This window comes from Eschrichtius robustus, chromosome 13, assembly GCF_028021215.1.
Source record: "Eschrichtius robustus isolate mEscRob2 chromosome 13, mEscRob2.pri, whole genome shotgun sequence".
Lineage (NCBI taxonomy): Eukaryota > Metazoa > Chordata > Mammalia > Artiodactyla > Eschrichtiidae > Eschrichtius > Eschrichtius robustus.
The window spans coordinates 411,687-428,479 of NC_090836.1; the positions used below are offsets into that span (position 1 = coordinate 411,687).

Sequence of the window (16,793 nt, forward strand, 5' to 3'; positions counted from 1 at the left end):
CCCCACCCCCACCGGTGACCGCCCACCGCAGCCCAAGCCCTCCTCACCTCACCGTGTCCCCCCAGAGGCCCCTCAGCCACAGAACCCACGTCGTATCCTCTCAGAACCTGCAGGACCAGCCCACTCGCTCGGGCCGAGGTACCTTCCAGACACAGCTGCACGCTGACAGCGAGCTTCGGCGGCTGATCTTCGGGCACGTGAGGGCACCGTGTGCAGCGAGGGGACGCTGGGTGGATAGGAGACCCTGGTCTCATGCAGGCCGTCACCTGGGGGCTCACTTCACCCTGGGGTCCCCATTTCCTTAACTCACAAAGAAGGGGCTATAAGAGGTGGTCTTTCCAGGTTTCATGTCTGCAGACCCCACTTTATGGGCCACTTCTCTGGGCTGGAAGTGTGCTGGGTGCTGGCGAGTGCCGGCCCACAGAAACATTTAATCTCCGAGCAAGATTAAACATTCTGGGAGCCCCCCCAAAAAGTGAAAAGAAACAGGTGAAATTCATTTCAGTAATAGATTTTATTTAGCCCAATACACCCAAAAGATTGTCATTTTAACATGCAATCAATATAAAAATTATCGAGTTTCCACCTTTGTAGTTCTATGTGTTTGAAATCAGCGTGTATCTTACATTTACAGAACATCTCCACATGGACCGGCCACACTTCACGGGCCCAAAGGCCATCTGCAGCTAATGGCGACCTCACCGGTCAGCGCAGGCGCTGGTGCGACAAGGCGGCTCTCCCCTCGCTTCGGACCTCGTCAAGCCCAGAGCTGAGGACCAGCCCGAGCAGCAGCTGCATCCTCAGAAAAGGCCCGAGCCACCCGAGCAGCAGGTCCGAGTGCCTGTCTGCCTAGGAGGGCTGGATGCCAAACAAGGCTGCGGAGCTCAAGACAGACAGGAAGCAGAGATCCTCAAGGCCGAGAGCAGGGCCACATGGGGGCTTCCGGGGCGAGAGAAGAGGCTGGGAAGTCGGGGCTTCCACCACACAAACCCACAAACGCACCTGTGGCAGAGGCCTCCTGTCACGTCAGTTACATCCGCTTATTCTTTTAAATGCCTCTGGACACCTTCTAACCCCCGGCCTTCGGCCGGGCAATGGGAACACAGCTACCTCTCATGGGAGCTCTTATCCGGAGCAGGAGATGTGCTAACACCGCACTAGAGGCTCATTTACTCACCCGAGTCCCTGTGAGGGGAGAACCAACTTACAGATGCGGTTAAATCACTTTCCAACAGTCACACACCCAGCGAGTGGGAGGGCAGGGATCTACCCTCGACTCAGCACTGCGAAGAACCACACTCCCCAGCGTCAGAGAGGCCACAGAGTCCCACAATCACAAGGCCGCGGGGTCACCACCACAGAAAGCACACGGAACAGGGGCCTGGGGCAGGGGACACCAGGAAAGGATGCACAGAGGCAACCCTTGGGTAAGTCTGGAAGTTTGAAAGGGCTCACCAGGCAAGAGGGGAGCAGGGCCTCCAGAGGTATCAGCAGGTGCAAAAGGCACAGAGGTGTGAGGGGTGCAGTGCTCAGAAAACTAAGACTGTGGGGGGCTGGGCTGGATCAGAGGCCCCACATGAAGGAGGGGTGTCCGCCAAAACCAGTGCCCAAGGGCCCTACGTTCCGCAAGAACCTGGGCTTTACCCTTGGGCCAGGGGAAGCCATTAAAGAGTTTTATCCAGGGCGTGCACAGGACCAGATTTTAAAAATCATCCTGAAGGAGAGAGAGCAAAGCTCAGTGGCCTACCCTTCCTCTCCGCAGGGCTCTTAACTCTCGGCTTCGGCGGACCAACCCTAGGACTCACCTCCCAGGCCTTCCACCACCCGACAGCACGTCCTCACACGGAAACATGGCCACTGACAGGAAGCACTGAAACATTTCAGCTGTCCAACCGCTAGGGCCCCCGTGTCTCCTCCCTGCACAGGAATAAAATCACGCGCTGCCTTCACAGCCTCCCTCCACCCAACCCCCTCCATACATGCTTCCAGCTCACCTGGCTACTCTGCTCCATTTTCAGCTCATCAGCCTTTGAGGCTGGCCTACTGTTCAAGGTCACAGAAGCAGAAACACTTGCGTGCTGCACAAACAGTAGAATATAACTAGAATAACAGGGCAGAGGAAGGGGGGAACCAGCAAAGGCGCGTACCAAGGAGGCCCGGATGCAGGCAGAACCTGGTGAGACAGCCATCGGGCAAAGCGCAACTACCGCACGGCAGGGGGAGGAGTTGACGGGAGGGAGAGAGGGCAGAGACACCGGTGTAACAGAGCCCCACCTGGCCACTGACAACCTGGAAAACTGAGCTGAAGCCCAGGAGGCACCAGGCCAGATCCCCTTACCCAGCGAGAAGTGCACCAGGGGCTCAGGAAGCCATGCCTGGTCTGAGCAGAGAGTGGGCCCACTGCACACCTCGGGGAGGGGTAGTGATAAACCAGACCAGACTGTGGAGCCCTCACCCTGCCCGGGGAGGCCCTGCACTGGGGCGACCTTCAGAGCTTAAGTGTTCCAAGAAAGTGAAAGGCCAAGGTCCCTCCACCAGGACCCTGTTCTGAACTTCCAGCTTCACGAACACCCTGGCCTGAAAAATCAAACCCCTGCCTTTGCAGGAAGACGAAATGTTTCAAGGACAAAGCATTCTCCTTTCCCAAACACCTCCTGTGCAAGGGGCCTCTGCAGGGCTGTGCATCTTGTTTCCACACCACCTGCCAAGCTGGCCAAAGTGGGGCGCAAAGGGGAGGGCATTCAGGCAGCAAGATACAGTGCCTGGGCCAGCTCAGCTCCTCCTAGAATTAGGCTGGCCACGCTGGCAGGGCCCATCCAGCTGCAGGAAACAGGCTGCCGTGGACGACTGGCTCTGCTTGTCCGGCAGCCTTGGGGACCAGGGGGCCAAGGTGAGCAGGAAGACCACTCAGTCATGGACAGGAAGCCGGCAGAGAGGAGAGGTCACGGCCTTGCGGATCCGATGGAAGATCTGAGCCAGCTTGTAGAGGAAGGGCAGGGAAGCAGGAGAAGCTGCAGGGAGAGGTGAGTCAGTGGGCCCCTACCCGCCCAAACTCTCCCACCTGGGGAGCGACCCATGCTGGTGCCCCTCCTCCCCTCCCAACAGTAAAGAATTTCCCTTCCTCCAGGATATAGACTCTGGGATGCATTTTCTTCACTTGGATTACAGTGACCTTCAGCTTGCTCAGAAAAAGATCCAAATTTATTATGTTTCAATCTAACTTTTTAATATACAAAAAACTGGTAACGGTGGCTCCCTCTGGGGAGAGGAATTTGGGAAGAGACTTCTCACTACATTCCTCTTTGTAGCTTTTAAATTTGGAGCCAAGTGACAGTATTACCTATTTTTATCATAAGTTAATTATACTGAACATAAAAGGAAAATCCACCTCTTTTGAATGAGAGCTGAGTTGGCTGTTTGTTTTGGTTTGTTTGTTTTTCCTTATTTGAATTACTGATTTTTAATTGTTTTTTTTTTTCTTTCTTAAAAAGAAATATGTTACTGGAACTTCCCTAGCAGTCCGGTGGTTAAGACTCCGCGCTTTCAACGCAGGGGGCGCAGGTTCAATCCCTGGTCGGGGAGCTAAGATCCCGCATGCCGCAAGGTGCGGCCAAAAAAAAAAAAACGTTACTTTTAAGAAAGCTATTATAGTCCACCCTCTTTACATCCTCTCTGCCGAGTTCTAACTGCAGCCCAGCCCTGGGTTCTCGCCACCTCTGCACTGAGTCAAGACTGTCCTGAGGGTGGGACCACAGCCAGGGCTCCCTGATGGAAGAAGCTCAGATGGCACCTTGCTGTACCCACTCAGAAGACCAGGGTTTATGAGGCTGAAGAACTCATAAGAACCACAAAAAAGTTTCTAAGTTTTACTAAGTCTCTGGAACAAAGTAAAAGGTCAGATGGTGGACAGGAATGAACACAAACTCTCCTCAGCTTCCCTGAGGGCTAACAGAGCTGTTCAGAGGGAACTCCTGCTCAGTGTTCAGCCAAGGGGTCCAAGGGACAACCTGAGCTGTGCAGAAACGGCTCCTGAACAAGCAAAAGGCAAGTGGGGGACACGGGCAAGATCTAAGGCTAAATCAAGAGCAACAGACACACGTTTGTGTGACTCTGGAGTCGTCACTTTTCTCTCTGGTTCTTAGGTTTCTCAACCAAAGACCAAAGAAAAAGAAAATGAAGGGACTGAAAGAAGGGTTTCCAGTTTTCCTTTCAGTTTGGAAAGTTACATAGTCCTAAGTCTGAATTCGTGAGTAGAGATTAGGTCATAACTCACACAGAGCAACACACAGAAAAGTCCACGAGGGAGCACCTAACCGTTGGCCCAGTGCTTATAGGTCTGAGGAATTAACCCTCAGCAAAGAGCACAGCAGAAAACGGAGTAAGAAATCATCAAAATGTTCAACGACAGGGCATTGTAAAATCAATTATGGAAGTTCCTATAATCCGGAGTATTATTTAGCCAGGTAAAGCTTTAAACACATTTCTTTTTTTTTTTTTTTTTTTTTTTTTTGGCCGCGCTTCGGTATCTTAGTTCCCTGACCAGGGATCCAAACCGGGCCCTCGGCAGTGAAAAGCGCGGAGTCCTAACCACTGGACCACCAGGGAAGTCCCTAAAGCCATGTTTTAAAGAATACTTGTAGGGGGATGGGCAATTGGAAGAAGGTACTTCCAGTTATGAGATAAATAAGTATTAGGAATGTAATGTACAACACGATAAATATAATTAACACTGCTGTGTGTTAGATACAGAAGATAAGAGAGTGAGTCCTAAGAGTTCTCATCACAAGGAAAACATTTTTGTTCTATTTTTAAATTTTTTATCTATATGAAATGATAAAGGTTCACTAGACATACTGTGGCAATCATTTCATGATGTATGTGAGTCAAATCATTATGCTATACACCTTAAACTTATACAGTGCTCTATGTCAATTATAACTCAATAAAACAAGAAGGAAAAAAAAAGAATACTTAACGACACGCAAAATTGCATCTACATCCAGAGAAAGACTAAGTATAACCGTTACGGTAGCAGACTTATGGGCGATTTCTGTTTTCTCCTTTATACTTTTCTCTATTTTCCATATTCTCTAAAATATTATATATTTTTTTCTATTGTAATTGTATTTCTACAATTTAATATGGTTTCAATTAACATAAATTTTTTACACATTACGATGAAGTTTTTCTTCGTTAACTCTGAGGCTCTCCTCAGAGTTCACCCCTGGATGTTCAGGGTCAACAGGGCAGAGTGGACTTTCTCCAGGACTGGCCTCTCCTTCTAGGCAGGCTGGGCTGGCCTCTGCTCAGGTCCACCAACTCCTCCTTGCAGAAGAGACCAGGGAAAACCTCCACCCCCAGGAGGGCTCCCAAGGCCCAGCCCCTGTCAACCGCCCCGTCCCCAGGAGGGCGGGAGGCGTCTTCACTCACCGGGATCAAACCTCACCACCAAGAGGCAGAGAAGCAAGGCAGCCAGGAGGCTCTTTCTGAAGGGCAGGGCAAAGAAGTGGCTCACTGCAGAGTCCCAAAGCTGGCGAAGCAACGTCAGTAGTGACAGGAACTTGTGGGAGGAGGAGCCTGGCCGGGGAGACCGAGCATAACTTCAGGGTAAGAACCAGCTTCCCTGACTCTGAGCTTGATTAGAAAAGTCGAGCAAAAGGGTAACAAGACTGGTTTTCTCATGCAGTTCATAAAGTGGTTCTAAAGGAAGTTCCAAAAGCTCCGAAGATGCTTTAAGGACAGACTAAGTCACCAGAATACCATCTCCTTACGAGAGGACTTTGACAGAAACGTCTACTCAGCTGGGGAAACCTTGCACATCTGGTGCTTCTTTAATAGCCTCACTACTTTACAGCATTTTGGCCTAAGACGTATGCACAGAGTTACACAGAGCAATAGTTCCTGATGATCAACGAATGCAGAAAATAAAGGGCACCTAATAGGTACAGTGAAGAATTCCAGTCTTGGGCCGTGAGTACAAACATGAACACTACCTCCCAGCCCTGACAGAACACCCTGAACTCCTCCTCCCCAGGCAGTGGACAGGCAGGGGGGTCTGGGGAGTCACGTGTGGTCCCTGAAGTCAACAAGCTGTTTGCAAAGAAGTGATCTTAACTCAGCAGGTCCATGCTCACAAAGAAAGCACACAAAGAAAAACACTTTGGAAACAGGACTACAGTCTCCTAACGGGCCTTTCATATAAAACGGATTAGGCCTACTCTACGTGTTACCAACAGAAAAAGCAAGAATCAGTGGGTTAAAAACTACCAGAAGGAAACGTTAAACTCAGCCTCAGGAAGAACTTCCTTACAGAACTGTCCCCAGCCGCGTCAGGAGACAGGGACTTTTCTGTCCTTGAAAGTATTCATGTACAGACTAGACGATCGCTCGAGGAAAAGGTGATGAAGAGGCTTCAGGGACCGGGGAAGAGTCTGGAGTAGAGGCCCTTTAAGTCCACCCCCCGCATCCCTGCCCGTGCAGGCGCCCTTGCAGCTGCTAGCCAGGTGCACGGTGTTAGGTCTTGAAGTGGTTTCCACCGTTTGTAAAGCTGCACTCTACTGGGCAGAAGCGGGCTGGCCCTGAAACGGGGCAGACGTCAATCCCTGAAGAAGACACTGAGCGAGAGGTCTGCTAAGGGAAGGCAGACAGGAGGCAGGGCAGGGGCCCAAACTGAACCCCGGAAGTCGAGCTAACAAGTTACCATGTCAGCCGTTCATTCTCCTTTGGCTATCCCCAACTACACCTCAGCGGGATCTGCATTTGGGCCAGCATTTAAAGGAGTAACATCCCACCCAGGCCAGCACCGTGGAGGCAGATCTAACGACAGGACCCCAAGGAGAAGGTGACTGTCAGGAAACAAAAGCCAAGGTTCTGTCTGAGAACTGCACCACCCGCCTGCCACTGCCAACTTCAGAGGGTCTGGGCTGGGCTTTCTAAGCACCTCAACAGGTTTCTTATTCTGTGATCTGGAAGTTACTCATACAAAGAACTTCTCCAAGGTTCAGGAGAAAGCCCATTACTCCACTGTAGAGAGGCCAAAAAGAAGGATAACGTCTCACCTTCCTGGTTTAGCTTCTGGGTCTCCTCGGAGCCGGACTGTCCGTGTTTCTGCTGTTGCCTCGCCGTGCTAATGGCCTGAAGTGCGTCCAGCCGCTGCTCCTCACTGAAGGCTGCAGAGCCCGCCACCAGCTCTTCAGCCTCCGACAAGCAGCCCAGAGGAAGCAGCACCCGCCGCAGGTGAAGTTCTACTAAGGCTCTGTACTCCGGAAGGCCCTGGTTGCCAGCGTCTTGGAGCCAAGCACTGACCGTATCCAGCACAGCTCCAGGCTCTCGCATCTTGCTGTATAAAAGAACACTGCAGCCCCAAATAATCCAACCCCGAAAAAAGAGCAGTCAGTTCTTTGCAGTTTGTTAATTTCTCATAACCACCACACTCCTCCTACCCAGCCCGGCCCCCGGCCCTCCAGCCCTTCCCTACGGGATGCTGACACAGTAAGAACCAGGAGTTCTTAGGAGAAGCAAGAAGCTCGCTCAGGTCTGACACACCCCACTTCCGTCACCCCACTTCACGTCTCCTATTCCTTCCTCTTTTCCCTACTCCCTTCCTAAATTCCTCCTTCCACATCTTTTATCGCTGTTTTGAAGTCGGGGGTGGCGGGACAGGGAAAGAATCGTATCTGAAGGAAAATGGTATGGAAGGGAAAAGAGGAGATATCAGGGCAGAATCGGCAGAGGACAGGAAAAGCCTCGTGCTCCTGCACTGACCCAGTGGGGAAGCAGTAAGGACCTAAGGACCTACCACAGCTCCAGGACTTTGGGGGGCAGCTTCTCAGGAACCTGGTAACACCGAAGAACCCAGGACAGCACTTCCTGCCACCGATCCATCTCTGCCAGCGCCTGGATCCCCACAACACACAGAGAGCATTTCACCTCCAAGCAGCTGTCCGCAGAAAAGCCAATTCAAGTCCAGAAGTGGTTCCCCTGCATTGCCATTCCCACCTCCACCCTGAGACTGTTCTTCGCCAGCTCCCAGCTCAGCAGCCATCACCTCTGTCCTCGCCACTGACATTCCAGTGGGCCTCACAATTACCGTCACTCTCACGGGCCCCAACACAAGAGAAAACTGCCCTCTTCCCAGGAGCTAAAAGTTCCTGTAAACCTAGAGGCAAATCGGCTGCTGCCCAACACACATCCCTGTATCCAAGTAAATTCAGGAAGGGTTCATTTACTCCCGAGGGGAAAAAGTCAAAGGGCAGCACAAATGTGTGGGAGGAAAGAGAGCTGGAGCTAAGAGTTTGCTTAGTGAAGAAACGAACAGGAGCAAGGTCTCCGCCTGAGTGCAGCACCCAGAATCACTGCCTTCAGCATTTACTGCAACAAGCCTTCACCGACCCCTCAACACACAGCCAAGGCTCCCCAGTTCATTCATCTTTCTCTGAGGACTCGAACTACCCCCTCCCTACTGCGGCCTAATCCAACTCTACAACCCAGAGAGAAATGATGCCCTCAGCTACCAGAGAGGCTGGCGGCATCAGAAAGAGCAAGGCAGGACCAAGATTTCGATTCTTTGATACGATCCTTCAACAGGACCAGAACACACCCATTTATCAGCCAAGGTGAGAAGGTGACAGCTCGGGGGAGGGGTGCGCCTAGGAGAGGACTTCGCCACCCGCTTACTGAAGTGATTTAATAACTCAATTCTATCTTCCCGTCAGGCATTCTACCCTGGAACAGGAAGAAAGAACTGGCTGTGGGTCCCCCTAAGCCCGTTACACTCCTCGACCGCTTCCTCCTCACTGGGCAGCGCCTCGTTCTCTCCTCGGAGAACCGGCACAAGGTGAGCCGCTACCTCCGGAGAGTCACCGCGAGAAAAGAAGGCATAAGGCTGGCGTGAGCGACCGGACGGCAGGAGTGCTGGGGTCTGGAGCCCCTCCCACCGCCCCCGGAGGCGAACCGAGCCCACCACGTACGCGCCCGCCGGCTCCTCGGCCAGGCCCCGCCAGGCGCGTTCGCAGGTGCGCAGCGCCGCGCGGAAGTCCAGGTGCACCACCAGGAGGTCGGCCGCATCCTCCAGCAGAAGCGCGGCCGCCGACGGCGCCGGGGCGGCGCGCACGGGCTCGCTGCTCCGCAGGGGCCCCCCGAGCCCCCTCATGGGGGCTGCGGAAGTCGCGGGGTCACTCTTCATAGGCGGGCGCCAGGCCGCCGCCCTCTGGGGGCTGCGGGGTGCCCGGTGCGGCCTGGGGAGGAGGGAGAGTCCTCACAGCCTGGCCCACGAGCCTCCCCGAGGCCGCACCCCGAGAAGGAAAGGGGGGCACGGCTGGGCTCGCCTGCGGTTCCGGCGCGGGACAGCCTGGCGCCCTCGGATTTGCGGAGCAATGCGTCCTTGGACACCCGGCCCCAGGACAAGGACTGGGACCCCGGACCCGGGCAGAGCCGCTCCCTGGCCTCTCTAGTTGCAGGGCCGCCAGCACTGGCGCGGGAACGCGGGCGCCGACATCGCTGCGCGCGCAGACCCCGCCGACGTTCGGGGCTCGGCGGCGCGGGGCACTCTGGGAGTTGTAGTCCGGCTCCTGAAGCGGCCGCCCTCCCGGCGCAGCTGGGAACTGCGGACTACAAGCCCCGGCATGCCGCGTCCCGGAAGTCGTGGCAGCCGGAGAAAGCCCGGCGACGGAAGCCACGGGCTGTGGGAGGTGAGGCCCAACGGGTTGTGGGCGGAGGCGTAGGTCTCTGGCGCGTGCGATGGGGACGCAGCTCGGGCGGCGGGCGGGAAAGGGCGTCTGTGTGCCGCCTCCCGCCGGGCCGCCGCCCAGCTCCCGGTCAGTCCACACTGAGACTCCGTGCCTCATGCCAAATAGAGAGCTCGTGAAAAACAGCCGTACAGTGTGTAATGCAGTTTGCAGTAAAGCACTGGGACAGAGTAAGTATTCCATACGTTACGGCTGCGATAGTAATTATTAAGTGGTTGTACACAGACACGTAAGTTACATTTATTATATTCTGTGCTTCACTCAGGCTTTTTGGGGCCTCCCAAGTTTGTGTTAAGCCCTCAGCTCGGTTCCTCCCAGTTTCTACCTTTGAAGTCTCTGGAAGCGGCTCCCCTTGTGAATAGATGAGACGGACCAGGCTAGGCGCAGGGTCAGGACCTGCCCGCGTCAACCTCCCCTTCCCTGGTCAGCAGCCTGGGCCCTCAGCTCTCTGCAGAAAGTCCTCCCGGAAAGCTGAGGCAGAAGCGTTAAATGCATCAGACTCTGCGGTTGAGAAGTGTGGAGCCATAACCGTATAAGGTGATAAAGCCAGGACTCACTTATTCCACAGATACCTAACCTACTAAGTGCCAGGCCTCGTTCTAAACACTGAGGATCCCACTGAACAAAGACAAAATTACCTGCCTCGGTTGAGCTTCCATATAGTGAAAGGAAACAAAATTGAAAATGAGCAAGTGAAATACATACAGTTGTATGTCAGGTGGTGATAAATGCTAAGGAGAAATAAACCAAATACAGAAGAGAGCTTGGGAGTGACAACAGGGACGACAGCTTACTTTGTTTTCTAACAGGAAATCCAAGGCTGGAGCATAACAGAGAGAAAATGTGGCCCTTGTGCTCAGGACTGGCCTCCGTTGGTGGGGTCACTGCTCTTGGGACCAGTATATACTCAGGGTCCACCCTAAATCCCTCTTCAACTCCAGGCGATATTCATTCCCACACAGCAAGCTCCAGAGGCAATCAGTCCAGAGGAAAGTGTGGATCAGTTCAAGGCTGAAGTTACCAAAATGTTTTATCGGTTCTGCCTCAAGTCTGACAGCAGCTAATGAAGATCATTAGTAATGACATAATTATTGGACTGCAACAAACAAAAAATCTGTTTCTCAGAGCTGGTTTCAGAAATCTTCCCTGAAAAATCGGGGAAGCAGTAGTAGCATCAGAACATGGATGTACCAGGCCTGGGCGAGCTGAGACTGGTACAGCCACACCTCAGCCTCCGGAAGTGCCACCTCCAGGCTTTTGCTGCCTGAAAAAGGCCCCTTCCTTCATCCCTAAGGAGAAAGTTCTTGCAATGCCCAGGCCTTTCCAGGAGATGGCAGCACAGCCTTAAAAGAAGCCGACCTGTCAGCAGGTGTAGTGCTGTGGCTGCCAGAATGAGGTCAGGATATTTAAGGAAGTGGGAGGTTGCAAAAAGTCATATAAAAATAGGATTGTGTTCTATTTCTGTGTTTCACGCAATCTTGGACTATGCAGGGCTACATAGTGATCTGTCTGTCACCACACAACTTCGGCACTGCTGTGCCCGCCGACTGATTCCTGAACACCAGCGCTGTGACACTCCCCCGCCCCCCCCCGCCCCACCGTCTGAACGTACCCAGAACTTCTCAAGCTAAGACGCGGCAGTCCTAATGTATTCCACCTGAGGGAGAGTGAACAGGGGCTCAGGACTCAAGCTTTGAAACCACCTAGCCTCCCCCGGGATAAAATGAGTGGAAACAAGGGGGTTCTGTCAGACCTGTAAGGCCTGACCCATCTCTGGCACGTCCAGCCAGAGCCCCTCTGTACAGGGACACCAGTGGTAAAGCCCTGCAGGCAGTAGGATCATGCCTGGTGTGGACTTTGGCTAGAAACAAGCCAAAGACATAAATATTGGCAGGGTGGAGATGATGCTTTTCCAGACTGGTCACGGGCCCCAGACCTTCGTCAGTTAGATGGCATTTTTATGGCTCGTTTTAAAGCCTGGACTTGGAGTTGAGGGCAGAACTCGGCTTCCCATCTCCTCCTCTCCAGGTACACACAGAGTGCTCACTTTGCTTCTGTGTGTAAGCAGTGTCGTCATCCCCACCCCGTGCAGTACTTTAACAGCGTAGGAACGCTGGCTCAGTTTAGTGCTCCGGCATGAACCACGTGCTGGGCACCGTTCTGAGTGCTTTACGTCCACCTCATCTTAATCACCAGCAGCCCTGCGACAACAGCCCTGCTGTCGCCCCCAAGCTGTGGGTGTAGAAGCCAAGGCAACAGGGCAGTCACACAGGAATGCAGAGGGGGGCTGGGACTTCAACAAGGCAGTTTGGCTCGAGTGTTTTTTCTCAGCTGATAACGTAATTCTGGCTGTACAAGGTGCTCTCATGCTGTTTGAGCCGGACAGCAAACCTGTGAGCAAGGCAATACAGGTATATTATTCTTATTCCTATCGCTAGATGGGAAATTAAAGCTCAGAAACTGTCTGAGTTCAGAACTCATGGTTTCAGCAGCAAAGCTGGAACAATTACTGGAGACTTCTCACCGGAGCCTACAGCAGGGCATTCTTCAAAGGGCTGGCAATAGCTCCTCCTCATCTGCCCTCAGGGTGACCGGGAGCCCCCCACGCAGACCTGCCCTCCAATTTCCACATGTTCTCACCCACCCCGGGAGCCAGAGGATTCACCTGAGCAAATCTTCACGATGCCAGACCAGGCCTGATGTGAAGCAAGTAACGGATGCTCACTGGGGACTAGTCAGCCCTGCTCTGTCGTGGAAGGTGGAAGGATGCTGTGCCCTCCTGAGTCTTCCCTGGTCCCACTCAACTCAAGCTAATCACCCCTCCCTTCAAACTCCCCACTGTGCTTTGCATTTTCTTATAGTTATTTGTGTCATTCCCTTACTCAGCGGTGCCATTCCTGAGGACAGGGACAGGACCCCTTATCTCAGGACCCCTGTGCATCTGGCATGGTGCAAAGAGGTAGGCATGCGCTGCTCCAATGGACCCCGCCTCCCCTGAGCTGTTCTGCATCATTTGATCTAGACTTTCAGGTACCCTCCCTGGTGAGCACTGTGAGAAAGGCTGGAAGCCAAGGAGATACATGCCCTGACGCATCCCGCCAAAAAGGAGGGACACGTGGCGGTGTTTCCAGATACTGGTACCCCAGCCTGCCTGCTTGCCTGTGAGTGATTTGCAATGTTCCTTCTAGTGCTCTCTTCCTTGCTTCCTAGGAAATAATCGAATAAACTTAGTCATCCCGAGTGATAGAATTTCAGGGTTGGAAGGAGCCTTATTCTACAGCCAAACTGAGGCCAGGAAGGGGAAGCGACAGCTGCTGTCACCCGCTGAAGGACGCAGCACCCCTGCCCCCGACACGCCGCCCCAGAGAGGGCCTTGCCTTGGCTTAAAATGTTTCCTCACCAGCCCAGAGATCCCCGTGCTTTGGGGTGGGTCGCAGCATCCAAGGCTGCTGTTCACGCCCAGATCCTGCTGGGAAGAGCACTCCCCACCCCAGGGCTCCCTCCGTGTACCCACCCGCCCGCCCATCCAGAGCAGCTCTGGTCCCCAAAACCTGTGGCTTGCCCCAGCGGGCCCTCGGGAGGGGCTCTCAACATAGTTTTAATATTTCATTTGTATGGTTACCTGAGATGATGCTATGACTGTTACTGATCAATAGACTTTATTTACTAGCGAAACATTCCAAAAGAGGGTTGATGGAGGGGCAATTAAAAGTGGTCATTTGTATTTAAAAGCCTGGGAACCACTGACAGAATCTTTATGTCCCAAATTATTTCCTGAAGTTATTTCCCCAAATGGAATTTGGAGTCAGCAAGCCCTGATTAAGGCATATGGACAGTGGGGAAGGAGGAGAAATGTTGGGAGGATTTCCAGAAATCTTCATTTCACACCTGACCCAGGTGAGGGCAGTGGAAAGGAGAGGGGTGGTGAGAACCTCAAAGAAGCAGAAGGGCGGCGCTCCCAACCCTTCAGGCTTCAGTCAGCCTGAAAATTGGATTTCTTACTCAGCTGACTACAGCAAGGAAAACAAACATGTGCCCAACACTATCCCATGGGTCCAGGGCCTAAAAGAAATAAAGTAATAACTATAAAATAAACAAAAGGAATTGCAGTTTGCCTTTGCATTTGTCTTAATGATTTTTCTCAGACTGTAACCTCAAGGGTGTCTTGGTATCCTCACCCCGAGCCTAGTGCCCTGCTCCACAGATAACCTGACCCCACCCAGCATCTGGTTCCGGGGCAGGTTCAGAATGACACCAGGTGGAATGCTTGAAAGCTGGTAAAGTGAGGAAAACAGGTGTCTGAACATATTTTTTAACCCATGACAATTCAGTTCATTTCAAAAATTGTTCAGGACTACTTGGCCAAGCTCCAGTTTGTTGGTTTTGTAAAAGCCTCTTTCCCTGCAAATCAATCTGCGTGGGCAAGATCACCCTTCCGGGGGGTAAGCAGGAAGCCCCAGGAGGTGCCAGTCCACGAGTCTGGGTTGTGAGGTTCCACCACCACAGGGCCTGACGTGGCAGCCCTCTCTCTGGCTCCATGTTAACATGGGCTTGGGTGAGAAGTCTTTCTGGGGACAGCCTCAGTGTCTGTGGCAACAGGAGGGAGCCTGCCCTCTCCGGGGATGGGCTGCCCCAACAGACGGGCTGCCCCGGAGCCTGCGTGGACTCGCCTTGGGCGTCCTCTGGGAAGAAGGTCATGAATGGTGAGGCGTGCGTCACCTTCCCTCCTATTTTGTGTCCTGCTGGGAAGCGAGTTTGTTCTTCGTGCGTCTGGTTCTGAAGTGTAGTGGGACAGTGGGAGTGGACTAGCTAGGCTCGCCACACCCTTCCCCTAATCCCTTGTGACGAAAAGTGATTCCCTGGGTTGCGTGAAGGAGGGGTGAGTTCCTGAGTCCTAGGCACTGCAGAGACCAGAGGTGGAAAACAGGAGGCTCGTCCTACCCCTCGATGGTGAAACCGCTGTGTGGGTACAGCCTAGGAAGTAAACAGACGTGAAAGCGTCCCTTCCTGTCTTTCTGGGGCCGTCCTGGAGGGACTCCATCCCCCTCTGACTTCTCTTCACAGGCCTCGGGCATAATTTCCACAGACACGCCTAAGAAAACGTTCTCTGGGGTTAAAGGATCCTCCTCACATTTTACAACCTCTAATCTGATTGTTTAGTATCTGCTCTTTTAAGTGTTTTTGTTAAAATGATGCATACCCAGACAAGACCAAAAAGTACAAGAATCATCTGAAATCCCACCATCCATAAGTGACAGCTTTAACCCTTTGATGACCACCCTCCATAAACACACGGCGTGCTCGTATGATTAGACATGACTGTGCTGCCCTGTGACCTGGTGTACGGTGTGCACAGGAGTCCTTCTTACTCCTCAAGTGGACACTGGTACTACTCACACCTAAAACAAGAAATGAATAATCCTGCTGATCCTGGTGACAGTTTACATGCTTATAGTTCTTTGTAGTAAAAAGCAATTGTACCTCCTCGATCCCATGGAAACTTGGGGGCAGGAGGAGACCTCTGGGGGTTCCATCGCCCTTGTCTGTGTGCTCAGTTCTAATCACCCCTCATTATTAAGTTGTAAAGTGTAGTTCTTTACAGCTTAGAAAGCACCTTTACATTATTTTCATTGATCATCACAAAATGAGAGGGTCATAAACGAGACAAGTAATCACAGTGCGATGATAGTGCATGTGGAAAGTCACGACTCCATGTGCGCAAGGCGCTAACAGTCACAGCGGCGTTTACTGAGAAGCCGCAGCGCCAGGCTCTGTGCAGGGGGCCTCACGTGGTCTCGGGATCCCCATCCTAGAGAGAATATGCCTGAGGGTCAGAGAAGTCAAGTAGACCGATTGCGTGTCCACAGTGGACCCTGGCAGGATTCTGATCCAGACGTTTCTGACTTGAGCATCCCCTCGGGCAGCACTCGACAAAACTCGGACCTGTGTGTCGTCTCCACTTCATAGGTGAAGAAACCAAGGCCAGAGGTGAATGACTTGCCTCAAGTCCCAGAGCCAGGATTCTAACCATTTGCTTCTAAGCTGCTGCTTCCACTGCATGGGACCAGTCCCTTTCCTGTAACTAAAGGTGCTGGGTGGCAGAACTCTTCCCTCAAATCTCTGGAGAAGGGAGTTCTTGCTAAGATCTTTCAGGGAATTCCCTGGCAGTCCAGTGGTTAGGACTCCGCAGTGGTCGGGGAACTAAGATCCTGCAAGCCGCGTGGCGTGGCCAAAGAAAAAAAACCAAAAAGATCTTTCAAAAATCCTTCCTGCTGCACTGAAACCTCTGTGCCTTCTTCAGAGGGAGCAAAGGTCAGCCTCTTGCACAGAGACCGAGCTTGCTGCCACACCCAGGCACGAGCCGTGGAGCTAAGAGCAGGCCCAACCCATCCCTTCTTCGTGACTTTCTTGTGCTTTCAGCATAGGGCAGAGTTGTCTAACTCATCCACTCCTTTCAGAGAGGAGAGAGAGAGAGCGCATTTATTCTTGAGGATATGAAATGAGGGATGATGAAACAAAATGGAATGAGATGCAGGGAAACCATTTAAATGCGGGGTGGGTGGAAGGCACATACAAGGAATGAAACAGCATCTTTTTGACATGTAGGCAAAGGATTGGCTTGTGAAGGCAATGAGGCAATCAAAGTTAATATTTTCCTCTTTAAAGACAGCAATTTTTATTTATAAAGCACTCCTTGCTGGCACGAGCTCAAAGCATTTACCGAGTGCTGGATAATTACCCCTCCCAACAAACAATCTGGCAGGTAGGAAAAGAGAGATAATTATCCCTATTTACAGGTGGGGAGATGGAGCCACAACCAAAACCAGCTTCCGAGACCTGAAACCAGAAGGTGAGCCTCCTCATGGCACCTTCCACCCCTGCGTCCAGACGTCCTCCTGAGAAAGGACAGCCCACTTGCTGGCGGGGGCTCGTCGGGAACTACAGCTCCCAGCAGACACCGAGAGGGGACGGCTGTGCCCCTAGTGCCTGTTCCAGATTCCCAAATATGGAGAAGGACTGGGTTGGGGAAGAGGAGCCGAATGTTCC

The 16,793-nt window shown here is 52.7% G+C and overlaps 1 protein-coding gene across 2 annotated transcripts; it reads right to left on the bottom strand.

The window, feature by feature from the left end:
- Window positions 1-505: 505 nt before the first annotated feature.
- Window positions 506-9,518, bottom strand: PEX26 (peroxisomal biogenesis factor 26). 2 transcript variants are annotated; one of them, XM_068561193.1, is made up of 5 exons: window positions 8,970-9,518; window positions 7,799-7,939; window positions 7,059-7,354; window positions 5,431-5,577; window positions 506-3,011 (listed from the first exon to the last, which is right to left on the bottom strand). In XM_068561193.1, exons 1-5 carry the CDS (start codon window positions 9,182-9,184, stop codon window positions 2,908-2,910), a joined length of 903 nt encoding a protein of 300 aa, XP_068417294.1. In that variant the 5' UTR covers window positions 9,185-9,518; the 3' UTR covers window positions 506-2,907. The 2 variants fall into 2 exon arrangements, with proteins under 2 accessions (XP_068417294.1, XP_068417295.1); XM_068561194.1 differs by having other exon boundaries at window positions 8,963-9,155.
- Window positions 9,519-16,793: the final 7,275 nt, after the last annotated feature.